This window comes from Marmota marmota, unplaced genomic scaffold, assembly GCF_001458135.2.
Source record: "Marmota marmota marmota unplaced genomic scaffold, marMar, whole genome shotgun sequence".
Taxonomy (NCBI): Eukaryota; Metazoa; Chordata; class Mammalia; order Rodentia; family Sciuridae; genus Marmota; species Marmota marmota.
Window position 1 is genome coordinate 2,436,690 of NW_025999977.1, and position 26,799 is coordinate 2,463,488.

General features: G+C 44.0%; 2 protein-coding genes and 1 long non-coding RNA gene across 7 annotated transcripts in view; 2 read left to right on the top strand and 1 right to left on the bottom strand.

Moving 5' to 3' along the window:
• Window positions 1-4,145, top strand: part of Paip2b (poly(A) binding protein interacting protein 2B) — a 35,185-nt gene extending 31,040 nt beyond the window's left edge. Inside the window, exon 5 of the mRNA XM_015479538.2 lies at window positions 1-4,145. This exon is cut by the window's left edge and continues 1,700 nt beyond it. The gene's annotated coding sequence lies outside the window, so the exon portion shown is untranslated.
• Window positions 4,146-8,091: 3,946 nt separating this feature from the next.
• Nagk (N-acetylglucosamine kinase) lies at window positions 8,092-17,524 on the bottom strand. Of its 5 annotated transcripts, none has more exons than XM_015479544.2 (11): window positions 17,123-17,523; window positions 15,997-16,124; window positions 15,214-15,298; window positions 14,964-15,062; window positions 14,039-14,180; window positions 13,123-13,233; window positions 12,336-12,448; window positions 10,613-10,700; window positions 9,614-9,711; window positions 9,101-9,179; window positions 8,092-8,406 (listed from the first exon to the last, which is right to left on the bottom strand). In XM_015479544.2, exons 4-11 carry the CDS (start codon window positions 15,021-15,023, stop codon window positions 8,216-8,218), a joined length of 882 nt encoding a protein of 293 aa, XP_015335030.1. In that variant the 5' UTR covers window positions 15,024-15,062; window positions 15,214-15,298; window positions 15,997-16,124; window positions 17,123-17,523; the 3' UTR covers window positions 8,092-8,215. The 5 variants fall into 5 exon arrangements, with proteins under 5 accessions (XP_015335030.1, XP_015335028.1, XP_015335029.1 ...); XM_015479542.2 differs by having other exon boundaries at window positions 16,031-16,124; window positions 17,123-17,238; XM_015479543.2 differs by having other exon boundaries at window positions 15,876-16,124; window positions 17,123-17,238.
• Window positions 17,525-18,634: 1,110 nt separating this feature from the next.
• On the top strand, window positions 18,635-23,187 carry LOC125617144. The gene is made up of 4 exons (XR_007348015.1): window positions 18,635-19,089; window positions 21,352-21,528; window positions 22,374-22,513; window positions 22,684-23,187. It is a non-coding gene; the product is annotated as an uncharacterized LOC125617144 (long non-coding RNA).
• The last annotated feature ends 3,612 nt before the right edge of the window (window positions 23,188-26,799 follow it).

Genomic DNA, 26,799 nt, shown 5'->3' on the forward strand with positions numbered 1-26,799 from the left:
GGGAGGGTGCCAGGGATCAAATCTAGGGTTTTATGCATGCTGGGCTGGCACTTTGCCACTGTGCTATATCCCAGCTTCCCTTGTTGATTTTTTGAAGAGCCACAGGCTAATGGTAGGGTTTTTTCTCCAGTACTAAAGATTTGAACCCAGTGGTGCTCTACCACCTGGCTACCATCCCCAGTCTTTTATTTTTTATTTTGAGACAGGGTTTCTTTATTTGCTGAGGCTGGGCTTGAACTTGGAATCCTCTTTCCTCAGCCTCCTGAATTGTTGGGTTTACACTAATGCCAGATTTAAAATACAAACTCATATCTTTCCTCATTTAAGTTTATAGGGTGGAATCATTTGAAAAATGGTCTTTCTCACTAGGTCACATGTCATAGGACTATGAGTAGCTTTGGGAACATGTATTGCCAAACATGCATATTCCCAAAGCTTCTACCTCAAGAGAATGAAATTGTTAATTTTCTTTTAGGGAAGACTCTGAATAAAAAACCTTGTTTATTCCAGCTTAGTTTTCAGCCAGGATGTTGCCTCTAATAAAGAGAAGGCATTGGAAGTACATAAATAGGGGAAATCTCTCTCCTGGGGCTACTGTGCCTGTTCTAGTCTCCATTAGCCCATCTAAGCTCAAATATGCTGAAGGCTGTTGGAATGTGTTGGCAAAGAGGACAATGGACTCTCCTTTGGCTACCCATCAGGAAAGCTCTGTAGGGATCCAGAGTAACATTTCTTCATCCTGAAGGTTTGTTCTTTTGATGTCAGGTAGACTGAACTACTAGGCATGGTCTAAGAGGCTCATTTTTCTTCTGCTGTGCTGGCTGTTTTGGATGTCTGTCTTCAGCACAGTGTCACAAGTATATTGGGTCCGGACTAAGGAAACTCAACCAGATGAGTCTGGAACCTAAGGGCAGGATTTTTCAGTCCCCCTCAGATGCAGAATGTGCTGCCCTCCAGATCAGGAAGCAGTGGGCAAGGTGATCCCTTATTTAATATATAGGACTTGTGCTTCCACTGGTTCTTCCTGTGGCCCAACTCTTTTTATCATCTATTTCATGTTCTCAAATGTGTTGGTGTTGTAGGAAGGGATTATCCCCTGGGCCACAGGCTCAGCCCTAATTTGCCAACTTCTTAGCAGAAAATTCATGTGGGTCTGGTAGACCCTTCCCTGGGGAAGTGCTGAGAGTCTCCATCTCAGATTTTTCCCCCAGGAGAGGTCTGAGTGCAAGCAAGGCAAAGCTTGTGTTTATGAGTGATAGTTTTGATGTTGAATTTAAACCACTGTTGTCTTCTTACTTTTAAAATTGGCAACTAGAAGTTTGACAGTTTATAGAAATGGAGTATTTTTAACAGTTGCCAATCTGGCTGGTCCCAGTGTTAATTTATTAGATTACTGTGATTATTTATTTGACTCTAAAATTACAAGGAGATAATTCCTCTTTTTCTTCATGGGAAAAAACAATAAAGGAACATCTTTTGAGTTTCTCAAGATATTTGAACTGCAACAGAAAATTCAAGGATATAGCCTAGGCCTGGGTACATGCAGTTCTGAGCCTCGGGCCAGTTTCTGTGTACATTAGTTTACTTTTGGGAATCATATAAGGACAGACCTGGAAAGATCATAAAGATAAGGATGGATTTTTGTAGCACCTTTAATTTGCAAAGTCAAAACAGTTGGGATGTTTTTAAATTTACCCTGCTAACAGTAGCTTACAATAAATGTTTTAGTGAAATACTAAGCATTTTCCAAATTGGTTTTTTGCTATAATGTCGAAAAGTTTTATCTTGATTTAAGAGAGGCTGAGCCATAGTGAGGTCACATGAATATGCTGGTAATTAATAGGTTAGAAAGCAAAGTTTGAGAGAAGTAGTCCACAGAAACAGCATTCCTGCATCCACCCTCCGGTGGCTGGAAGAGGCAGCCCTTTTTCAGTGAGCATCTCAGCATTACAGGCTCCCTTGATCTCTTGGTTTAGGTGATAACTGAGGTATGAGAACCAGTAGAGATCTGAAAAATTTGATCAAGATTTGGAGATATTCACCCATTTATAAAGACTGTGCATCTCCTCTAGGATACTGGCAAATGGGCCGAGAGAACAGGATTGACCTTGATTTTCTGTCTTGTGAATTTCATCCACACACTTGGTCACAGTTTGGAAAGAGAGGTTTTAGAGTTTCTTTCTCCTTGTTTTAATCTCCCATACTGAACATGCTACTGGTGACAGGGACAGGGGAGCAGGAAATCTACCCAAGGAAATACTCAAGTGTCTTGCATATTACTTGGCCTTCTGCTCTCACTTTCTAAACCTCCATTGCTGTTCCCAGTCAGTTTCATTTTTAGGGAAGTTATGAGAAAAAGACAGCTGGATATACTGATCTCTGTAGGGTGTTAGCCAAGAGATTTGTACTTCCTGCTTCCAAGGGACGTGAGAGAAATCTAAAAGAACACAGAGACACCATCTGTATTTGGGGGGGGGGGGGATTATTTTTAAAAGGCTGCTTTTGTTTTTAAGTCTCATTTGCAAAATTTGCTGAGCTTACTTCCTCAAATCTACCTTCTCACTGGCTACCTTTTTTTTTTTCTTTTCCAAAATAATAAATGTTTTAGGTTACTTATTTCTACAGAAAATTGAAAATTTTTTTCTGTTTTGTATTGCTAGGGCTCAAATTCAGGGCCTTCCTCATTGTTGGGCAAACACATACTATTGAGCTACATCCTCCAGCCCTGAGATAATAAAATTTAAAAACATTTTACTATTTTACAATTACTAAAATATTTTTTTCTATAAAATAGTAAAATGTTTTACTGTGTAAATCAATACTAAGTGATAATCCTGTTCTTTTGATTGTGAGCTTTTCAGAATTGTTTAATGCTTGAAGGGTAGTTGGGAGGTAGGGAGTCTTTTTTTAAAAAACAACTTTAATGATGCATATTTTACGTATCATAAAATTCACCCATTTCAAGTGTTGTACAAGTCAGTGGTTTTAGTAACTTTCCTCAGTGGTGCAGCCGTAACCATTACTTGGTTCTGGAACATTTTCATCACTCCCAATAAGATCTTCATGTTCATTAGTCCCTGTTCCTACTCCAGGCAACCACTTTCATGTATAAATTTGCCTTTTCTTGACATTTCACATCAATGGAGTCCTGCACGTGGTCTCTGGTATCAGGCCTTTTTTCACTTAACATAATGTTTGTGAGGCTCATCCACTACATAGAACATGTTTTGGTGGTTTGTTCTTTTTACTACTGAGTAGTATCCCATTGATGGGTATGTACATTTTGTTAGCCAGACAGCCTGACGAACTTGGATTTCAGATTCCTGTGGTCTAAATGGAACTCTTTGAACATAGATATATAGGACTCATAGGTGAAGCTACTGTGCGTGTCAAAGGAATTACTTTTCAGAACCAGCTTTGTCACTAGAAGCTCTACAGAAGGAGCCTCAAGTGCTGCAGAAATTTTTATAATTTTGCAACATTTTTTTTACAAGAAACTTTTGTGCTGTCTACTACACATCGGGACTTTTGAAGCATCTAATAAATCCATTTAATAAGTATGAGCATGTGTCTCAGTGGAGAAGAAAGTGAAACCATCTATGCTGTGCTGGATGTTTTTCCTCCTCCAGAATGAATGGGGGAATCTGTGAATTTCCTAAATAAGTAGCATGTCTCCAGTTACAAAGCTGAACATGTATTAAAAGTTGTACTGCCTTTGTTGGACACATTAGGAGGGAGGGAGAGAGGGAGGGCTGACAGCAGAAGTAGAGAGGAGAGAGAGTGGAGCTTGTGGAACAAGAAGCCCCCAGAAGGTCAGAGGGTGTGTGTGTGGCACCCCTGTTGGTATGGATGGCAAGTAAAGTATTGATGGTACTGGGGACAGCATAGCATCCCCGGCTGGCCCACGTTGAGACTTTGGAACTTTGTCGCTGTTTCATAAATGTTTAAAAGCTATTGTTGCTTCCCCCCCTTCTAAATAAACTTTACATGGCAGTTATTAATACTACTTTGGAGGAGGAATAGTGCTTTAAAATTGAAGAAAATAATTTTCATAAAAATATAAAAAATAGAAGTCATTTTTTAAAGTTTGCTATACGAACCAAATGGCAGCTGTTGAAAATCTCAATAAATGAGAATAAAGTGCATTTGCTGGCCTTGGTACTTTTTTCCTAGGGATGGTTCACTATGTATCATCATAATGTAGGGGTATGTGTGTGTGGTATGTGAGTTATTTTTTTTTAATGTCTAAAGACATATCAGTTTAAATTGAATAATATTCCTTCCAAATGAGATTACAAAACAGTAAAAGCATGGGCTTGGAATCAGACCTGAGTGAACCCCCACCTTCACCACTTTCTTAGTGCCCTTAGGCCTGAACTTGTTTATTGATAAAGGTATGACACCTACCCCGAGTCTTATTTTGAAAATTAGAATTTTATAATATTGACTAGCACATTGAAAGCTCTTAATATTGTTGGGTGTGGATGCACACATCTATAATCCCAGGAGCTTGGGAGGCTGAGGCAGGACGACCACAAATTCAAAGCCAGCCTCAGCAATTTAGCAAAACCCTAAGCAACTTAGAAAGACCCTGTTTCCAACAAAATACAAAAAGGTCTGGGGATGTGTCTCAGTGGTTAAGCACCCCTGGGTTCAATCCCTGATACCAAGAAAAGAAAAAAAAAAAAGTGAGTGAAAGCTCTTAATACATCTCAGCCAGTAGTGGCAGTAAGTACACTTTGAACAGAGGTGGTGAAAGGGACTTCTTGGGCTAGAAAGGAAACTTGAAGAGTTGACTTCTGTTTGAGCCAAGCTAACTCCTACCTTAAAAAAAGTGAAAAGATTCTGTTATCGGTCTTTCAACTACTAAACAAGTTTGAGCGCCTACTACATTCAAAGCTTCATCTTAGGCACTGGGGCCACAGGGTTAGTGGGGACGACTATTGAGAGGATTGGCGTTTTGTACTTTTTTCTTTCAAGGATTTTAGGTGCTAAAAAGATTATGGGCCCATGGGTTTTGCTTTGAGCCCTGATTTCTTGCCAAAGCTAGGGAGAAAAATCTGAGTTGACTTGCCTATTTATAACTTTTTCTAAGTTATAAGTATAGGGCTGATATATTAGATTGTAACATCCTTGAAGATGTGGATGGTATATTTTTTAAATTTCACTAAACTTAATTGTAAGTGTAGTGTACTAAAGTGTGGATATATTTTACGTGTACAGCTCTGAATTTTGCTAACTAAAAAATGGCCTAGTCATTTTTAGCACTCAGAGCACTTCATCACACCTGGAAGACATCAGTGTTAGCTGACTGGTCTGGATGATGAGCTGTGCTAAGATCAGACAGATGAAGGCAGTGCCAGCCTTATTTAAGTCCAGTGCTCATTGCTTTCTTGCCTTGTCATGAGGCTGTTATAGGCTTGGATGCCTTGGTAGTGCAAAATCCCATGAATTGCTCCTGGTATCTTGTTGGAAGCATATGTTTAAAGGGGAGGAAACTCTCACACAAAAATAAGCCCCTGCACCACAACTAGTGTAATAGTGTCTTACTAATGAGAATAAACAACCTCATCACATTTGTTTAGTTTTGTTGTTTGTCATACTAGATAAACATACTATACCACTAAGCCACATCCTCGGCTCTTTATTTTTTGAGTCTTGATAAATTTCTAGGCTGGCCTCAAACTTGTGACCCCCTGCCTCAGCCTCCCAAGGGGATTATAGGTATGTGACCACACCCTGCTTGAAACCTTATCACATCTACTAAATGTGATAGAATCTAGGAGCATATCTGACCTTAGGTACTTTATCGTCATGGGGTGGAGAGATTGGAGATATAGTTCAGTGGTAGATCACTTGTTGGGCATGTGTGAGGCCCTTGGTTCAATCCCCAGTACTTGGGGGATGGGAGAGATTTTCACTTGTTTTTTGTATAGTACTGGGAATTGAATCCAGGGCGGTCTACCACTGGCTTCATCCCCAGCCCTTTCCACTTTGAGACAGAGTCTTGCTAAGTTGCCGAGGTTGGTCTCCAATTTTCAATTCTCCTCTCAATAGGAATTTCTGGGATTACAGATGGACACCAGTGAATCTGGCTTCATTTTTTCAACTAACATTTACTCAATAATCATGTTCTTGGACTAAGAAAGTCAAGATATGCTGCTATTTTCTAAAACCTCCACTGTCCAACTGGAATTATAGAGTCTACACAAATAGAGTGATGGTCATATTTGAAGAACATAAGTAGGTCTCATTATTTATAAACTTTTTACCAAAACACTGCTTGAACCTAATCCTAAGAACACATTAAAACAAACAAACAAACAAAAAAACAAGCCAGGTGAGTGGCACATGCCCGTAATTCCAGAAACTCAGGAAGTAGGATCACAAGTTTGAGGCCGGCCCAGCAATTTACTGAGGTCCTAAAAAACTTACTGAGACCCTGTCTCAAAAAAAGAGCTGGGGATGTGGCCCAGTGGTAAAGTGTCCCTGGGTACCAAAAAAAAAAAAAAAAAAACTGGGCATGGTGGCTCATGCCTGTAATTTCAACAACTCAGGAGGCTGAGACAGGAGAATTCCAAATTCAAGGTTAGCCTTCAGCAATTTAATGAGGCCCTAAATAATTTAGCAAGACCCTGTCTCCAAGAAAAAAAAAAGTAAAAAGGGCTGTGGATACAACTCAGTGAGCCTAACGTGAGGTTCTGGATTCAGTCCCTATTACTATTATTAGGACTGTGGGATATAGCAAAGGTACTTCTGTTATATCCATGTTCTCTGCAGACTTTTTACAAGGTGAGGTACTAGCGATTTGCCAAGTGCTGGACCCAAAGAATTGGGTGACAGTTGGATGTGAAGTTGTGCTCTGTCCCTTGATGGGACTTGGCTTGAGTTCTTACTGCTCAAAGCACCAGCTTGCTACATTGGGCTAGGGAAGAGAGCTACAGCCATTCTGTTCCACATGAATGATGTACTGTAAACAAACAGGTAAGACTTAAGATCCCCTGAGAATGTAACTGGAACTCAGAAGCAATAAGGCAAACTCCTTCAAGTACAGATGCTGGACCTCTGGCAAAAATCACCAAGACAACTGAGTAGGAATGAAAATTCCTAGGTGGGCATGGAGGTCTATGACCAGCTACTTGAGAGGCTGAGGAAGGAGGAATGCTTGAGATCTTGGTTGAGGTCACTCTGGGCAACATAATGAGACTATTAAAAAAAAAAAAAAATTCCTCACCCACTCCACTCATCTCTGACCTATTGAGTCAGACCTCTTGAGGTAGGGGGTAGGTAGGAGGAGGGAAAAAGACTGAAACCTGATTTTAAAATAAACTCTAGAATTGAGGCATGTAAGTTTGAGAACTCATGTCCAGGAGATGATCGATGCCTTCTAATAGTGTACACTCTGGACACTTGTAGAGGCAGCCACTGTGGATCAAGACTGTAGCACAGGCAGCAGCACAGGAAGCTTTAGGTTTGTCTTCACTAGTCCAACTACAGAATCCAGAGGACAGGGACCACGTCTGCTCTTCACGGATGCTCATTATTCCCAGGGCCACACAACAAACAAAATGTCATGCCATAACCAGAGCCAGGCTAGTAGCAGTCAGGGACAGGCAGGTAGGCCATCCAGATAGGCTATCCCTAGTTGGCCTTTTTGGACCTCAGCAATCTTCATAAACTCAAGAATTCATTCACACAAGAAACTGAAAAATGCACTGCTTACTTACAACTACCAAATCCAGTGAGGTAAAAAATTTTTTGAACTAGAATTGTATTGTCCCCTAAATCCTACTGATAATCTCATTCAGGGGAAGACTACTTAGTTCCAATAGGGGTCAGGCAGGAATCATTACCTACTTTTGACAGGAAAAAACTTAAGTCACAGGTTAATGTGTATGGTAAGGCAAGGGGGATGTGTTTGAGGTGGCACAGATAAATTATCTGTCCAAGAACATGGTGATCAGATGCAGATCACAGACCAAGTCCCTGGAGGTGGGGCTTTCAACTATGGACAAAACCATTCCTAAGCCCTCTGGGACACCTGCTAGTGGTGCATTGAGGATATAACAGCAAGGGTGCTTGAACACACAATCCAATTGGGGAATGGGCAGAGTGCATTTATTTTCTTCTATATGTGTTTTTAAAAAAGAAAAGACCTCCTTTCTAGCACCCAATGTCCACTAGGCTTAGAATGGGAGGATCTAGGACCAGTCCCCTAGGAGAAGGTGTAGGAGTAGAAGGCAATGGCATTGACGTTGTAGTCCATGGGGAGGAGGTGCCCAATGTGCCTGGCCCCTAGGCTGGCCCCACCCAGGGCGGAGGAGTGCCTCAGCTTCATCAGGGTGAAGCTGGAGAAGGAGTTCTGAGCCTGGATCTCTCTACCCTGGGTCAGCGCCAAAAGGAAACCTGCAAGGAAGAATGCAAGGACAGAAATGAGAAGAGACCAGGAGGAGGGGAAGGGGACAAAGATGCTAAGGTCTTTCTGTGAAGATGCTGAAGGGGCCAACAGGCCAAGTCCCCAGGACACAGTGGATCCCAGGGCACATGCAGCCAGCAGCCTCAAAGGCCTGCCCTCCTCTCAGTTCCAATGCTGGGAACTCCAATAGGGGCCGTTAAGCCCTGCAGAATGTCTAATGGGGGCTGAGCAACTTCCTGAAAGGAGGCTGCCTGGAAAGAAGTCACGTTTCTTCTGGCCAGGATTATGCTGACTAGGGATGTTACCACCGTTAATCATATGCTGGAGCTCTGATTCTGAGTTTTCACTTTAACTTTTAAAAAGAGGTTATTTAATAAATCGTTGGAATATGACACGTTTTCAGGACCTCAAGGAACTGGGATTGCAGCTCAGTGGTAAAGCACATACACAGCAAGTCTGAGGCCCGAAGTTTAATCCCCAGCATAAATTATATATTAGTTCGTGGGAAGTCGGATGGGACAGAGGCAAAGTGAAGGCTGAGGGCCTTAACCTGAGGCATCAGTGGCCTGTCTTGGCCTCAGGGCACAGGTCTCAGTTTTTCCTAAAACAGGCAGCTTTCTTGGACTTCCACTCCAGACCCATTCTCTGCCTTTGCCCTTCCCCTCCCCTTGCCCCCAGACTTACCTTCCTTCAGTAACTCCCAGCTCTTCCACACAGAGCCCACACACAGGATGGGGAGGCCAATCTTCCCTTGGAACAAGACCTGGGTGGAGGGCCAAAAATGGATGCTGTGGACTGAACAAGCATCTCTGGAGCTGCCAGGTGGTTTCCTAAGACCAACCCCAAATCCCAGACTTTCCCTCTAGTCAATAACAGAATAAGGTGAACTCAAGGAAAGAGAAACAAGAAGAGCAGGCAGGGGAGGGAAGAGAAAAGGGGCAAGCAACTACAGAAATAGGAAAGAGAAAAGGAAGGGGAATGGACAGAAAGGGGACAGACAGACATTAAACCCATTTACTACATGTAAATACAGGTAGTAACACACCAGTTACAGAGGGAAGCACTAGACCGTAGGATTTTCTTATGTTATAAGCAGAATTTTTCTCACCTCATAACTTCATCTAAAATAGTTTCTAATTGATGCAGGGTTTGATGGGGCAGTTGCATCACCAAAAGGGAAGCAGCACCTCCACTCACCGGGTCAATCTCAGGCAGCACTGCTACGATGTGTCTGCCCAGCATTTCCCCAGCCTTCCTGAAGATGTAGCGGGAAAGGGGGTCTCCCTGCTCGGCACCTGGGATAGGAGAAGGGAAAAGGGGGTTGGTGAACACCCAGGGACAGCTTGTCCCGGTTACTCTCCCCATCACAGGGCAGCACCTCTAGCTGGCGGAAGTCTGAATCAGGACATATGCCTCACCACTGGCACGGGGGCAAGCAAGTCTCATGGCAGCACTCTCCACCTCCCCGCTGCACCTCTGAAGGCACTGAGAAGGACAGCCCCCTGCCCCAAAGCACCCTACCACTAGATTACTAGGTTACACTGAGTTATTTTGAGTCTATCCCTATGAATCTCTCAGCTCTGGGGACCCAGGAATTCAGCTAAGAAGCTGGCTGACATCTGGTCAGTGCCTCCCACCTGCTTCCAGCAGTCTGCCGCTGATTAGCCCCTTCCTTGTTACTGGGGGAGAAGGAACTCAGTCTAGCAGGCTCTAAAAGAGCCCAAGAGTACCCCGAGGCTATGGAATCCAAATTAACAGAGTATGGACGTGACAGTGGAGAAAGCAAAATATAAACAAGCAAGCCATATTTTGAGCTTCTGACACCCAACAAAATATGCCCAAGGTTTCCTTAATCCCCTGGTTCTTTGAATGTAACCAGTTAAAAAAAAGTTATAGATTTGTCTAAATGAAAACTGTTTCACAAATTTCTCGGAAACTGGCATATAGCTTGCCCTAGCCTTGACACCTGTCAAGGAGAAACACTGACAATACAAAACAATAGTCAGTACAATCATCTAGCCCTTCTGCCTCAACCCCAAGGCACACCCAGTGCCATCACCAAGGACAGAGGTGGCAAAACAGTGAGGTCACTTGGTGAGAGGGAAATTGGTGTCTAGCCCCCATATGAACTTCACCCCCTAATTAGGCAGGTTTGAGGGAAACAAAGCCCGACAGAACCCTACCCCACCTCAGTACCTTCAGCAATTTTCCGGCAAAACCCAGCAAACCTGCTTTTGTCAAACTCCCTGTACAGGTGGGTGAGGATTCCTAGCCGATCTGGCACCTGAAAGACAAACAACACAAGACAGCTATGAGAAGTAAAGAAAATCCCATTTGCCCACCTAAGTTGCCCTTCCTAATTTATACTATTTGAAGAGCTAGAATAATTCTGGGAGCACGTTTTAGCTCTAGAAAGTATAAGGATGTGAGATTTCTCATTTTGAGAAAAGTGTTTTCCCAGCATGGACTTCATTGTTACCCATTAGCTTACAGGCAGTATAGAATACAGATACGTAATCACCACAGCATGTTCTATAGTTCCTTAAAGTGCTCTTGGAAAGGTTTCTTTGGTCAAAGGAATCTAAGTAATACCATATATTGCAACTGTCCCTGGGAGAGTTACAACACACATTAGCAAAGGCTCCAAGAGGTACTGCAACCAAGAAATTCATCTGCTTCTCCCAAACTTATGTGATCACAGAAGGTCCTTCTTCCCCAACAAACTTGCCTACCCTTAACATCTCAAATGATTTCCCAGACACATTTTAGTAGAGGAAAGCGGTGCTAAAATTTGAGTACCTACATATATAAATATTTTATACACAGTCTCATTTAACCTTAATAACAACTTCCTTTTCTTTTCTTCTTCTTTTTTTTTTGTACTGGTGATTGAATCCAGGGGCACTTTACCACAACCACTGAGTCACATCCCCAACCCTTTTTTATTTTTTGAAAGAGGATCTTGCTAAGTTGCTCAGGGCCTCAATAAGTTACTGAGGCTGGCTTTGAACTCATGATCCTCCTGCCTCAGCCTCTTATGCCTACAGGCATGTGCCAGGGCACACAGCAAACCTTGGTAACAACTTTCTAAGAATGACTGAAAAATGTAAGAGGGAGCAGCAGGCATGCTGGTGGAGTGCAGACACAATTGACTGGGTGAGACAACTAAACTGCTAAGGTGTTTTCTCCTGGTTCCTCCCTATTCCTCACTGTGGCACAGGATAGGGTTACTCTTTAATCACCAATCCCTCAGCCTTAAGAAGACATGCCCTACCTTCTAATATCTCTAATCTCCTTCCTCAGCTTTAGGTCCAGCTTGCCTAAGTGACCCCCAAAAGACAGACTGGCCCTCATGCAGATAGACAAGCTATTAAATAAATTTATCTTCCTTCTTCTCTTCCTTCCACATCCTCCCACTTTTCACCTCTGACTCCACTAAAGGCAGTTGTGTCTCCCAACCCACAACTGAGCACAGCACAGATGAGGAGTCAGTCCCCAGTGTGCTAGGTAAGTGGCTGTGCCTCCCTCTGAAATTCTCCTGCTTCCTTTTTAATAGGTTTTCCTGACCCATAAAGGCCAGAGAGCAGATCAGCATTCAAGGACCTTGCTCAGACTCTACCTGCTATTTCTCCTTTCTGACCTCACTTGCAATTTTTATGTTAGCCTAGAAAGCTGTTTCAGTGGGTTTTAGCTGCTCAAGAATGAAGCCTGGCTAACCACTTGTTCTCAAACCACAGCTTTCTCATGCTACCTTTGGAATGCACTGTCTTCAGCATTCTAAATTCTGTTCTTACCTATACTTCACCTTGCAGCTCTGACCCACTTTGGCCCACCCAATCCCTCTCCTGCAACTGCTGTATCTTAGAGTCCCCCTCTGCCCTACCCCAGGTGTGCACATCCACTGGGGCCAGGGAAGTACCTGGAAATAGTTGAACATGGCCTGCTTGACATAACCAATATCATGAGGAGCCGCCTCTAGGTTGTCGATGGAGTCAAACACTATTTTCACTGCTTGGTGTGCAATCCAGTAGGCTGCAGAGAGCAGAGAGGGCTAAGAAGATGGGCAATCTCTTGAAGCTCACCAGGAAGGAAACTCAGACCCAGACAGGGTTAGTGATCTGCTTGGGTTTTATAGAAAATTACATTTCCTGATTCCTGGGGGTGGGGATGCCGGGGAGAAGGAGGTGCTTTTAATGAAACTGTATCTGACTGACCCAGATAAAAGCAAGTTGGAGCTGGAAGACAGAATAGGTGAATCTGTATCACAGCATCTCCTACACAAAGACAGGGTCAATCAGTTCTCACAATTGTGCCAGAGTCACAACTCGAGCTGGGCCCCAAGGGCCCCTATGAAAATGTACACATGCTACCCATAAAGAGGCCATGGTGGGAGGAGTTTCTGTCTCTTTCCCAGAAGCGGACTGATATGGCATCTATGATCTTTCATAATCTCAATTCTTCCCTAAGGTCTCCAAAAGTCAACACAGGTAGGCTACAGCCATTGTGCTGAGATGTGAATCTGAACCCTGGAGCAAAATCACTAGTGAAGAGCAATGTCAGCAGTTAGTCCAGCTATGATCTGTCAGCCATTACCCTGCACTTGGAATGGCTGTCCCCAGAAAACCCCCAGGGATTAGTAGGCCAAGAGCAGGGGAGAAGATGGGGAGCTGCAGGAAGGAAAGGGTCCAGGCCCAGTGTGAGCTCACCTGAGCCCTCGTCTCCTATCATGTGGCCCCAGCCGCCGCAGCCACTCTCGGAGCCATCAGGGTTGATGAGCCTGCAGTTAGAGCCAGTTCCAGAGATGAGCACGATCCCACCTGGGGAAGGGGCAGGGAAGGCTCAGTGGCCAAGGCTCTGTACAGAGCAACAGCTTCCGACTGTGGAAGAAGATAGGACAGAAACCACACACATCCTAGGCAAAAGGGTTACCACCCAGTCCTACAGGGGAGAAAACTGAGCCCAGTAGGTTTCCTGCCTAAAGGGGAGGGCCTGGGCCTCGGAGAAACTGCAATCATAGAGCCTGTCTCTAGGGACTGAGGAATATGGTCTACATCTCCTTCAGGGAATGTGGCTTCTTGCCAAGCCAGTCTTCAGGTGACTCTACCTGCTTTACTGAGTTCCTACTATGTGCCACAGATTGTGCTAGACAATGTTCTTATAGTAATATTTAGTCAGCACCTTATAAATATAATTGTCCCCACTGTATAGATAAGGAAATCGAAAATCAGAGAGTTCCATGACTTCTCCAGGATGGTAGAGCTAGCAAATACCAATCCTGTGATCTAGCACTACAAAATCATAGAGCTCCCCAACTTTCTTCTCTATGCTCTAGGCTATGCACAGCCTGCTTCTCACTGGCTTCCACCAAGGGCTCCCTCCTTTGCAATGGAGTCTTATGTTTGATTTGCTTACCACCATGATTACATTTCTTGCCCACTTTTCTTCTATCTTCCAAGTCTGCTTTGGCAGAGGCTTAAGCTGATCATGATAGGATTTGGGTAAAGAGGGGTGACTCAGAGACTTCCTTCCAGATACTGTAATACTAGTTTTGCCAGCTATCTCTAAGGGGCTTTCCCAAGCAAAAACCAGTTCTCAACCTCACCCCTCCATCCATCTCCTCACCATCTGGTGTAGCTGTAGCGATGGAGCCTGCGGCATCCGTGGTGATAAAGTAGTTTTCACTCAGGTAGGGAAATCGGTCCCTCAGCTCCTCCGTCAGCATCCTCAGTGCATCCTCCTGCTCCCCACCACTCAAGGATAGGCCCTGGGCCACGTGGGAGGTGAGCAAGCAAGCAGAGCTCCAGACACAGTGCCTTTCTCATCCCAACCCTCCTGATGCCTGCCTCCTGCTCTCTATTATGTCTGGCTATACCTTGCTCATCCAGCCTCAGTCGCTCCATCCCACACCACCGCCCCTCAGAAGGCCCTGGCTCTGAGAACAGCCCAGACTGGGGATGGACAGAGGAAAGAGGAATTTAACAATGCTATGTTTTTACAGCTTAGACAACAATGCTCTTAGAAAAATCAGGCAGAGAAACAAGGTAAGGGGTGATGGTTTGGCTGTGTCCAAAGAACATTTCACTTATGTGTACAAGGAGTAGACAGAGCTGCATCAACTTGGGGGGAGGATCTAAGCTGAGAGTAAGAATAGCTTACACCTAATGAGTGCATATGGGTCAGATTCTGTGTTAACCCTTTTGGGATGTATCACTGTACTTTTCCCAATAACTCTGGGATAGCTACTGCTAGCAATGTTTTCCAAGTGAGGAAAGTACGACCCACTTCTTAAGGGTCAAATAGATACTGAGTGGTAAAGCTGGATTCAAACCAAGGTCTCAGTGGCTCTCCCCAATCCTACTCTTCCAATATATTTGTAGTTGAAGGTGGCAGCTGAAACCATGAGAATGGGTAAGATCACAAGTTTCAACACCAGGGACTAGACCTTGGAGGCCTTCTCATCCATAGTCATCAAGTTCATCCAATCTAAACTTGCTACCTGTCTTAGTGTTGCTGTTGGCTTAATTCCAAGGCTCTACCCCAGACTCACCAAGCTTCGCAGAGGTACCAGAGGATCCACCCCTGCTTTCTGTTTGGCCCTGTTCACCATCTCGTTGATCCTCTCCACACATTTTTCTGTCCCGATCAGCTGGCCCAATCAAGGGAAGGAGGAGTTACAAAGGCTTGCAGGACCTATGTCATCCCTATCAGTTGCTCTATGAATCCCAGCCACCACCTCAATTGGAATTAGAGAATCAAATCAGAACCAAGCCCTCTGGTCCCCTCAGTGTGGCTTTTACCCAGTGGTTTGTGCTCAGTCCATCTGCTTCTGCCAGGATCTGCCCATCCTCGGAAAGTAAAAGGACCTTGGACCGTGTGCCTCCCCTACAGAACACAAGAGGGCACTCAGTTCTGCTTAGAAAAACCTGCAGTAGAGCTAAGCTAGTGCAGTCCCTGTTGCAGGCAAAGCCCAGTGTGATAGAGATAAGTTTCAGTAATCCCAATCACCACTCTCAAACCCACCTCTGTGGTTTGGTGTTTGTTATGCTCTTGAAACTGAAACACAGTTCTCCTTCAGTTTCCCTTTGAATATGCATCATCTAGGCCTTGAAATTTTCTGATGTGTGGCCCACCCCACTTAGTTAAGGCTATGTTAGTTAAACCCTCACAGTGCCCCCATAACTATTAAAATTTTCCTCTGCATCAAGCATGTGTTCAGTTGCTTTGTGTCTACTTCTAAATAGATTTAACAGCTCCACTGGGCCAAGCTTTGGATCATTTATCTAGCCTCATAACTAGCACAGAGCTTGGCACAAACAACATTTGGTTAACAACAACAAAAAAAAAGCTAAAGAAATGTGCACATCTCTCTGTTCCTCTCATAACTACTAAAGGCTGCCTTTCAAGACCCGAGAGCTCCACCTGCCAAGGTCTTCAAGACATCTTTGGAAGAAATGCTCACCAGATGGCAGGGAGAATTTACACACAATCAATTAAACCCTCCAATGCTGATTACTGGGGAAAATGGTAGTTTAGAGGCAGATCCGTGGTGATGGGATGTGTGTTTCCTTATGGATCAGTACTTTTAGGAATGTCTTAGGAGAGGACACTGAAGACCTTCTCATCGGATTCAAAGAAGACACGAAGTTTCAAACAGTAGTCAATGCATGTGAAGTGGTAGATTTAACATCCAAAACAATATCTTGACAAACTGAAAAAAATGGGTTATAGCTTATAGATGAATGTTACAGGGATGAATACAAACTGCTACCTACACTGTACTGAGGTTTAAAAAAAAAGTGCTACAAATACAAGATGGTACAGGATGGGGAAATCAACCTTCACAATTCATGTGAAAAGACTTTTGGGTGAGTCAGCAGTGAGACATGGCATACACTGAAATGAATTCAATCCAATTCAAAAGCTCTGAAACAAGTCACCTTCTATTATATCCTGAGTCAACACATTCAGATTCACAGAATCTTGTCACTGGCAGGGAATCTGGTAATCAATCATCTTGTTCCTTTCTGTCCTCAGTAACTGAAGCTCAGAGAGGTATTACCCAAAGTTATACCCGGGGCAGAGCTACTACAGAAAGTCCTACAGACAAGATTCTTAGCAGAAAAATAGAGTAACAGAAGATTCAAACCAGCAAGAGGTGCCTGTGGTGCCAAGATAAATGAAAGCTTTGGGGCATGGGCACCAGGACGTGTGAACACTGTGTCTCGCAGCTGTTCCAGCTCCCAGATACCCTCAGGCAAAGATCTTTGTCCCAGCTTCCACTCACTCCAGCTTGCTATCTCCAACCCAGAAACTTCACACCTGACACCTGTTCTGCAAAAACTCCTTCTGGATCTGGAAATGAGGAAAAAGCTGCTTTCCCAGAGGGAATACGCCGAGTGGGCTGTCCAGTGAGTTGCCGGTGGAAGAAAGGGGCGTGGTTCCGCCGTAAAATACAAAGGACCCCCTGGGGTGTGGCCTTGGCACTCACCGAGACCCTGCAAGGCACATCGCCTCGCACTTAAGATTGGCCCTGCACGTGACACACCCTTTCTCCGTAAGGCCCTGCAACCCAGAAGCCCACAGTGGCCGGATCCTGAGGTGCGAGGCTACCTGCACACCCTGCTGGCCACGACCTTCCGCCCCGCCCTCCAGCCTGGAATGTCCGAGGCCGCCCCTCCCGTGCTCCCGGCGTCGGGCCGCACTCACCCCTCTACACCCCCATAGAGAGCGGCCATGCTGCTGCTACCGCCGCCGCTGGTCCCGCCGATTGCTCCCCCGCCCTCCTTCATCTTTCCTCCCTCCCTCCTGCTCGGCGCCGCCCCGCGTCACGTATTCGTCTGCGCAGTCTAGCTGGCTCGCGGTGCGCGCGAGGGGGCGTGGCTCCGGGAACCGCCCCTGGTCCCTGGTTGGCCCGGGCAGGGCAACTCCTCGGACTGGGCTTCTGTGCTCCTCAGCGGCTCTTCCCGGTCCCGGCCGGGCCTCCCTCCTCCCGGACCCTGCTTCCGAGGATGGGTACTGGATCCTCAGTGCTGGAGTCAGAAAGTGGCGTCGCGAATTGGCCCCACTCGTCACTCCCCTCCCCGGCCCTGGACGTCCGGAAGTTGCTGGCAGCTCCGCGTTGCGCGTGCGCAATGCTCCTGTCGGCTGTGTGCAGGGTTACGCTAACGGTGACGCACACACACTGCAGGGCTCCGGGAGCTCCGCGCACAAACCTGGGGTCCGGGGGCGTCCTAAGGAAATTAATGTGAGACCCTGGCGATGGCGAAAATCACACGCGTGCACAAAACACCTGCTCAGATCTTCAGCTGCGCTTGTGTGAATATACGAAACCAGGAGGAAGTAGAAGCCTTTTGCAAAACAAGAAAAACCCTCCAGGCTGTCCTGAGAAGGAAACAGTCAGCTCTTACTGCCGACCTAATTTAGTTATCCGTGGAGGGTATTTACGAGGACGCACACCAGCAGATAAAGTTTTACAGGCCTTTTATTACTTTCCATCCACCACTCCGCACCCGTTCTCCCACAGCGTCAGGAAAGGGATTGGTAGCCCGAAGGAGGAAGGGTTGGCCACTGACGGGCCCTTTGGGCTCCTAAGAGTGGTTCTGTGTCTCCGACGCCCAACTCTGCCTTGCAGTAGGGCAGCCCTTAGCAAAGTCTCTTAGGGAACATCAGTCTAGGGATGGGTACTTCTTAAGGCAGCAATTCTAGAGCTAGCCTATCCGTGTCCAGCCCCTGACCTTTCCGTGCTTGCCATCTTGTAATCTTGAACAGGCCTCTCTACCTGACAGCCAGCTGGCTGAGTCTGGTTATCCTTTGACATGAATATTTGGCATACTTGTGCTTTTTAAACTGGAAGAGAAGAATCTTCATTTCCTACATTCGGGATGCTGAAGAACTAAGTAACGAATAAAAAGTAAATCACTACATGATAGAGAATATAAAGGTTTAAAATTCTTGCCCTGTGACATTTTCATTCGTAGCTGCAAAGTATTTGATCCAGCACACATATTTTTAGAATAACAGCTAATAGATTCTGGTGAGTTTCAAACTGGGCAGGAGTTTGAGCAGAGACGCGACGCGAAATTGTTGGTGAATTTTGAAAAAATATATTTTTTTCTAATCTTGCGTGGTGATGCATACTTGTAATCCCAGTGATTTGGGAGGCTGAGATAGGAGGATTGCAAATTTGAGGACAACCTTAGCAATTTAATGAGACTATCAGCAACTTAATGAGACACTGACTCAAAAGAAAAAATTAAAGAGGCCTGGGAATGTAACTCAGTGGTAAAGTGCCCCTGTATTCAATCCCCCATACAAAAAAAGAAAAATGGATTCCTTTTCTGTACCATTGCAATGAGTCTTGGAACCTACATGTGTGATAATATTCCAGTGTGCTCTTGGTTTGCTTGTTTAGAAAAGAAAGAAAAGAGGAAAGTGCCCAGGTTTGAAGACAAGGATTGAGTTCATCATTTAGTAACTGGATGTTTGAAAGAATTACACATAATTTGCTGCTGATTCTCATATATACAGAATGAAGATGGTAAACCTACACCTACCCTGGATACATGAGATTTAAATGTCAAAAACTTTTGGAAAACCCTAAAGTGTTGCACAGATCTCTTTTTTTTTTTTTAATGTGGTGCTGAGGATCGAATCCAGTGTCTCACACATGCCAGGTGAGCGCACTACCACTTGATCTTAACATTTATATTTATATTTGTTGCCCTACACAGTATCCATGTGACTGTTGATCACTGGAATTGTGGCTAGTCCAAAATGGGATATGTTGTCAGTATAAAATACACACATGATCAAACAGACTTAGTGTCAAAGGGGAATGTAAAAATATCTCACAAATCATTTCTATATGAATTACATATTAAAATGACAACATTTTGGATATAGTAGGTTAAATCTTTATATTATTCAAATTTGTCAGCGTCTTTATCTTTTTAAATACGGGTACTAGAAAATTTTAAATTACATGTGAGGCTCATATTTGTAGCATGCAGTACATTCTGTTATGCATCTGTGTTATATGTCTTGTTTCCTATCCATCCAGACCAGAGTATTTCAGTCACCTCTCCTGGCTGGGCAAGATGGCAGGAGATCACACAAGTTCAAAGTCACTGAGTGCTTGTTTCTGAAATAAGTATTGGTCATGTGATTGGTTTGAAGAAAGTAGCATTTAATAAAAGACTAATAATACTATACATTTTTGTTGCACATTATAATCCTTAAAGTTCTTTATATACCTTAATTTGTTTATCATCCTAAAATTTTATGATAAGGAAGAGATTTCCAACCACACGTTATCAGTGAAAACTGAGGCTCTGAAATCAAATTAGCCTAAACTCACAAAAATAACAGTGTTTATTATGGGTGTGGTTAGTTACTATAACAAGAAAGAAATAAAGGTGCTGCAGTACAGGAAGGTGTTCATTAACTCTAAATAGCTTTGTAAAAGTTTAAAGCTCCTTTGCACTGGGCTTGCAGCATCCCAGCAGTGGCTCCTATGATACTCACGAGGTCGGTAATTTCCTTTAGATATCTGTAAGCCTCAGTCTTGTTCTCTACCTTCTCTAATTTGTCCGTGTGATGCAAGAAGACTATAGTTTCAGGGGAGGCAGGACAAAGGTGTTAAGAAGGACAGTGGAAAAATATCTTTCATGCCAAATCCACTTATTTTGGAACAGAGGACTTTTAGCCCCAAAGGTCTTAACAGATCCTTCTGACAGCTCATGAAACAGTTCTCTTTGCTCAACACTGTATTTCCAGGGCTAACCTCAGTACCTTGCACATGACAGGAGCTCCAAAAATTGTTTCAAGAATGCTATGTAAGCTATGTAAGCTATGTAGCTAATATGTAAGCTATCACATATGTTGGCATACAATTATAATATGACCTTAATATATTTTTAGCATCTGTAGTGTTATTTTGATAGCTCCTTTTCCATTGATATTAATTTTTATGTTCTTGCTTTTTTTCTTGAATAGACTTGCTTATTTTTTATCAATTTTAGCTGTATTATTTCTTCTCTATTTCATATATTTCTGGTCTTACTCTTATTTTTTCCTTCCCACTATATAATTTGAAAATCATTTATTGTTATTCTAGCTTCTTTCTGATAAAGTACTTTAAGTTATAGATGTTCATCTGAGTACTACTTCATCCCAGAGATCCTGATATTTTAAGCTTTTATTATCACTTAGTTCAAAGCACTTTTTATTTACTTTTATTGTGATTTCTTCCTTGACCTTGAGCTATTTATAAGTGTGCCATTTAGTTTTGAAATAGGGCTGGGGGTATAACTTGGTTGTTAGAGTACTTGCCTCACATGCACAAGGCCCTGGGTTCAATCCCAGCATCACACACACACACAAAATTGAAATAGCTTACATGTGGGGTTGGGATTCTATATATCTTAAGGTAATTGATTCCTAATGTAATAAATAAGGCAGGGGGAAAAAAAGAATGCTGGTAAACTATAAAGTCCTGTGCCACAAACATGTGGTATAGTAAATGCCCTACTATGAACTGAAGGAAAGAACAAGCAAGTTCCATGGCACAGACAATTTACAGAACACTAGGGAGAGAAAGACATAGAAAAAAATAAGGAGAAGTGAAATTGTGAACTAAGGAAGCAGGAATTGGTCATGTGGTCATGATGTTGGAGCATGATGTTGGAGATGAGAACTGCTGACCCAGGAACAATAGAAATGAAACTGAATCAGTCGAGAATATGAATACACAGGCAAAATTCATGGGCGGGGGGGGGGGGAGGTGTTGTACCTCAAGGAAAAGGGAGAGAGCACTGGGGGGTGGGTAATCAGGAAGGACAGACCTTTTATTGGGTTGCTGGGGGTGAGTTGTCTGTGGCTCCAGAGAAGGGAGAAATCCTTATCATTTGAGGGAGCAATCTCCATTTGTTTTGCAGGATGATTAACAGACCTGTGAACCTGGAAAGGGGCAATTTGGTTCCCATGAGATGACTGTCTCTGCTTACTGTCATTCTTCTCATGGGGTAACCTCTCTGCAAGGCTCCACTGTTCCTGGAAGGTTTACGACACTGTCTGAAGATTTCCAGGTGCTGCTGCAGAAAGAAGTTGTAAAAGTGAGTAGTAGAATGTCCCTGCAAATCTTGAAAAATACCTACTTACTGTTATCTTGGTGTCTTCAGCCTTGAAACAGGCAATTATCAGCTTTAAATGAACCCTCCTTAAATGCTTACCACGCCTGTGTACAAAGGTGAGCAGAAATCTGACCCACAGTTTAAGGTAATAAAGGAGACAGATACAAAATGAAGGCAGAGATGCCAAGCTTGATCCTTTTTTAGTTACCCATCAGTCATCAGCAGGTCCAAGTGAAGTCAGTGCTTATTAGCAAAGGCTGCCTCTCTAAGTCCCTGTTATAATTGAGGGCTCAGACTCATTCCGTTTTTGTAATACTTTTAATGAGCAGTAGATCATGAGTTAAGGCCTTGGGAGTACATCTGCCTTTTGTCACTGTGGTGGTCCCTAACTGTCTTAATCAGCGACGCCTCAACGGGATCTAGCCCTAAGAGTTGCCAATACATATGTGACCTCAGCACTGTGCTGATTTACTGGCAGATTCCTTATAATGGGCCAAATGGGAGCAGAGTTTGGAGCCTGGAGATAGATACTTAGAAGGCTAAGCAATGGCCTGGGCAAGAGATAAACAGGGAAGTGATAAGGGAAAGCAGGAACCATAGGGAGGGATCTGAGTGGAATTACACTGACATCTCCTGCTTCTGACCCAGGACAAGGAAGGGAAGAAAGGTTGGATTTCACTGTCTCACAAGGAAAGAGAGTAGAGGAAGGAGCCTCTGGGGAAGTAAGGAAGGGTTCTTCTAGACCAATCCAGGTGGGGAGGGCATATGTGGTCCCCAGAGTGCAGAAGCATGTGTAACTAAATGGCATAAACATTCTTCCCCTCAAGGCTCCTCAACCATTGAAGGAAGAGAAGGGAAGGAAGGGCTTTACCTGCCTCAATCTGAAGTTGTTCTGAAGGGTGTGGAACCTCAGACTAGGGTAGCAACCTGAGCACATCACGCTGATCTATTCCTTCTTCTTTCCTGGGTATGTGGGTGTCTGCATAGGATTTTATGTGCATACCTCGGCCTGTGTGAATCTATAGGTAGACAGGCACATATTTACTTATATTTTTGAACTTGTCTTTGTATATGTTGTAAATGACTGGGTCTGCAGACGCATGTATTTGAAATAACATCTATGTATTTTTCCTGTAGGAATGTGTCTACAGGATTAGAATTAGCATCTCCATCCTCCAGGAAACCTGAGCAATCCTACACATCTAGGCACCTTTGGGCAGATGCATCAATGTGCAAATGTGACTTGTGTCAGAGGTCTGGTGTTGCACCGGAGCACACTCACACCAACTCACAAAGACCCAGCTTTGTGTACATCTCTCCAACTCCATTAAGAGATATGTCTGTAGCTTGAAATCACCATTGTGGGAATGTCTATACCACAGAAATCAATAGCTGCTACAAATCAGGTTATTGGCTATGGCTGTTTTAAAGAAAGCCACCTGTTCAACATTTACCAGCACACCACTGGGTACAGGTTTTATGCACATGAGAATGTCAGTGGTCTATACCTGTGTCTATCTGTGTATAAGTACATTTATAAAAGTGCCTACCTGTGTAGTGAGTTCAATTTTTTAGAGTCTACAAACTCAGGGGTACAAAAATGTAACTATTTTCCTACAATAAACTTGATTTCTGTCTTAATTCTCCATTCCCCCTAATAGTGGAAAGCTTAATCTCATCACTTACAGCCATTTCACTCGCAACTAAGATCCAACACCTTTCTTTCTCCTCTTGGGCCCCCTGGGTGCCATGTGAAGTTCAGGGTTAAACAGTACCATAGCTCCTACAGGCATTGGCTGATATGTGCTCTTTTCCCATCAGGCATTTGGTCACTAGTGTCCAGTTTCTGGCGTCTGAGGTTCCTTAGGCCGCATGAGGTCAGTTGTTCTGTCTGCACTGACCTCCACTTGCTGGACTGTCCCATTCCTTTGTCAGGATTCAGCTCCCTGGTTCCTAGCTGGAGTGCTAAATATGGAGGTCTCTGAGCCATAAACACTATGTGTCCCAGGAGAGGGAGTGAAGATCTCAGGGAAGTGAGGTGGACTCCCCTAGAACAGATCTCTTCTGAAAGAGATCTCAAGGACGGAGAGGGCAAAGGGAGGCCATCTCTCCCATGCTTGTCCATTAGCACATGTGAGGAACCCATGGTCCTACTTTTATAAAAATTGACTTTCTTTCCTTTCTTTTTTTCCTTCCTCCCTTCCTTTCTTGTTGGTGGTGTTGGAAATGGAACTCAAGGCCTCATACATGCTGGGTAAGCACTCTACTACTGAGCCACACCCCCAGCCCTTGAGTTTCTTTTTTGTTTGTTCCTTAATATGGAGTCTCCCTGGGCTCAAGGTATCCTCCCACTGCAGCCTCCTGAGTAGTAGGACTGCAGGTAGATGCCATGGCACCCAGTCTATATTTCTTTTTCTTTTTTTTTTAGTAAATAATTGTAATTTTATTAAGACAATTATAGAGTCACAAGCAGTTGTGAGAGATATCAGAGACTTCTGTTTTTCCCATGGTAAAATCTTGTACAACTATAGTACAAAACCTCAAACCAGATGTTGACATAGATACAAAGCCCATCAATCTTTCAGATTTCTCCATTCTTATCTGTATCCATTTCTATAATTGTGAATTTGTGTGCTTAATTCTATGCAGTTTTATCACGTGTAGGTTTGTGTGTCCACTACCACAGTCAATGCGCAGAGTAATCCGATCTCCAGCAGGACCGCTCCAGCTGTCCTCTTAAACTCAACACTCCTCCCTTCCCGCCTACCACTAATTTGTTCTCCAGTTTCAAACTTTTGTCATTTCAACAATGTTTAGAAATTGCCATGTGTGGTGGCATACACCTGGGACTCCCAGCAACTCCAGAGGCTGAGGCAGGAGGATTACAAGTTCAAAGCCAGCCTCAGCAACTTAGTGAGACCCTGTCTCTAAATAACATATTTTTAAAAAGGTCTGGGGATGTGGCTCAGTGGTTGAACACCCCTGGGTTCAACACACACACACACACAGAGTCTAGAAATGTAGACTTTTTTCACCCAGCATAATTCCCTGGAGATTTAGCAACACGATTACATGTCTCTGAAGTCATTCCTTTTAATTCCTGGGTAGTTTTCCATGATATAGATGAAGTATCTTTTTAACAAAAATCTGTACACTGTATGTAAAGGTCATAAAGTGGTTCCTTGTTTGTGGGCCTTGAGCCTCACAGAAGAACCTGGAAAATGAGGATAAAGCCTATGTTTGGCATCAACTCTGAAGAGCATCTGTCATTTCCTGCTGGGTAGGGTAATTAGCTGGGATTACAGGCATCGGCATGTTTTTAGGTTTCATAAAATTGTCTTCCAATAATTTAGGAGGGCAGAAATTATATGCTACTGCAAATAACAGAATGAGATATTACTACACAGATCAGTTCAATAGTGTTTCCCAAATAGTGTTCCCTTGGGAGATAATTGGTAGTTTCACAGCAATGGTTCTTGTAATCCCGGGGGGACACTGAAAATCCACCTGCCCTACACTTATCTTAAAGAATCATGATGCCCATCAGTAGGTTAAGGCTCAGAAAAACTCCCAAAGGAGAGAATCCCATTCCTGTTCTGTTTTGTTTATTGACTAGAGAAGCAAGGTTGTGAGTCAAGAGGGTCTTGTCTCTCAGGGAAGTTTCCAACAACACCACTACCACCCAGCCAAATATATATCACAGACTCTCTAAATTCCAGTTTGGAAAACTCTGGGAGAAATAGATCTATGGGATCCCCAAGTTTATGGCCCTGAAGGCTCTATACCAACTCAATGATCCCTTGGGCAGATTTCAAGGAAATCCAAATAGAAGTAGAATTTTTATTCTTTTTCAATTTATCTATCTACTTATCTATCTCTTTTTCTACTGGGAATTGAATCCAGGGGTGCTTAACTACTGAGCTACATTCCCAGCCTTTTTTTAAAAAATATATTTTAGTTGTCAATGGGCCTTTATTTTATTTATTTATATGTGATATTGAGAATAGAACCCAGTGCTTCATACATGCTAGGCAAGTGCTCTACCACTGAGCCACAACCCCCTCCTCATCCCTAGCTTTTTTATTTTTTTATGTTCAGGTAGTGTCTTACTAAGTTGCTGAGGCTGGCCTTGAACTTGCAATCCTCTTGCCTCAGCCTCCAGAGTCACTAGGATTACAGGTGTGAGTCAGTACACCAGACCTCTCTTTTTTTCTTTAATAATCCACTGATTTATAAATGGCTGAATCCTACTCAAAGGCCATAAAACTTTTCAACTCCCCAGAAGCCTCACACTTAGCTCTAGGAGTGTACTTTTGTTTCCTTCTGGGCTGAACCACCTGAAGCAAGGGATCCATACCCTCGAGGCAGCTTGTCCCTGCTGGACCCAAGCTGAGCCCTGGCAGGGAGTAGAATGAGGCTGGAGCCCCTCCACTCCTTCCTCTTAATTTCTTCCCTGGAGCAGCTAGGATTCTGTTTGGCATCAACACAGGTGCTGTTTCTGCAAGGCCTTGGCCTGCCCCATCCCTTTCTGGCCCTTAAGCAGGAAGAGCCAAGTAGCTTTCAGCTCTCCAGATCCAGAGCAAGGGCTAGATCAGACCCAGGAAGTATCACTCAACAGCTTCTGTGTGCCCTCCCCAGGAGACAAGAAGGGAGGCCATTGGAGTTGTTGACTTGATGAAGTGCTTTTTGCAGTCATGACCTGCCCCACAAGCTGGAGCACCAGAGGAGGAAAAGCAGGAGAGACACACCACAGCCCAGATCTGTCCTGAGCTCTGAAGTCCCCTGATCAGGGCAGACGGAGCAAAGACGTAACCACAGGATGTAACGTCAGGCAAGACAGCAGTAGGGGAGACTTTGTGGAGGAGGCAGGATTTGAGAATGTTTTGAAGACTGGGATGTATTTATTCTAGTACCAAACTAGGAGAAGATTAGGGCATGGTGGTGCATGCCTGTAATCCCAGCAGCTCCAGAGGCTGAGACCGGAGGATGGCGAGTTCAAAGCCAGCCTCAGCAAAAGTGAACTGCTAAGTAACTCAGTGTGATCCTGTCTCTAAATAAAATACAAAATAGGGCTGGGGATGTGGCTCAGTGGTTGAGTGCCCCTGAGTTCAATTCCCAGTACCCCCAGCAAAAAAAAAAAAAAAGGCCTGGGCCCTGGTAAAATTGTGAAGGGGTACACCTTGGGCACCTGAAAAATAGGAGTGGAGTGAGCTTCCCCCTATATCAAGTCAGGCCTTAAGCTTTCTCACATCC

Excerpts from the sequence above, each read along its gene's own strand:
- Nagk (XM_015479540.2), bottom strand. The coding sequence starts at position 17,205 with ATGAAGGAGGGCGGGGGAGCAATCGGCGGGACCAGCGGCGGCGGTAGC. Across the intron at positions 15,063-15,213 it reads GACTGAGCACAAACCACTGG|CTGATCGGGACAGAAAAATG; the intron begins GTAAAAGCCACA and ends TGATTGGGCCAG. Across the intron at positions 12,449-13,122 it reads GATAGGAGACGAGGGCTCAG|CCTACTGGATTGCACACCAA; the intron begins GTGAGCTCACAC and ends TGCTCTCTGCAG.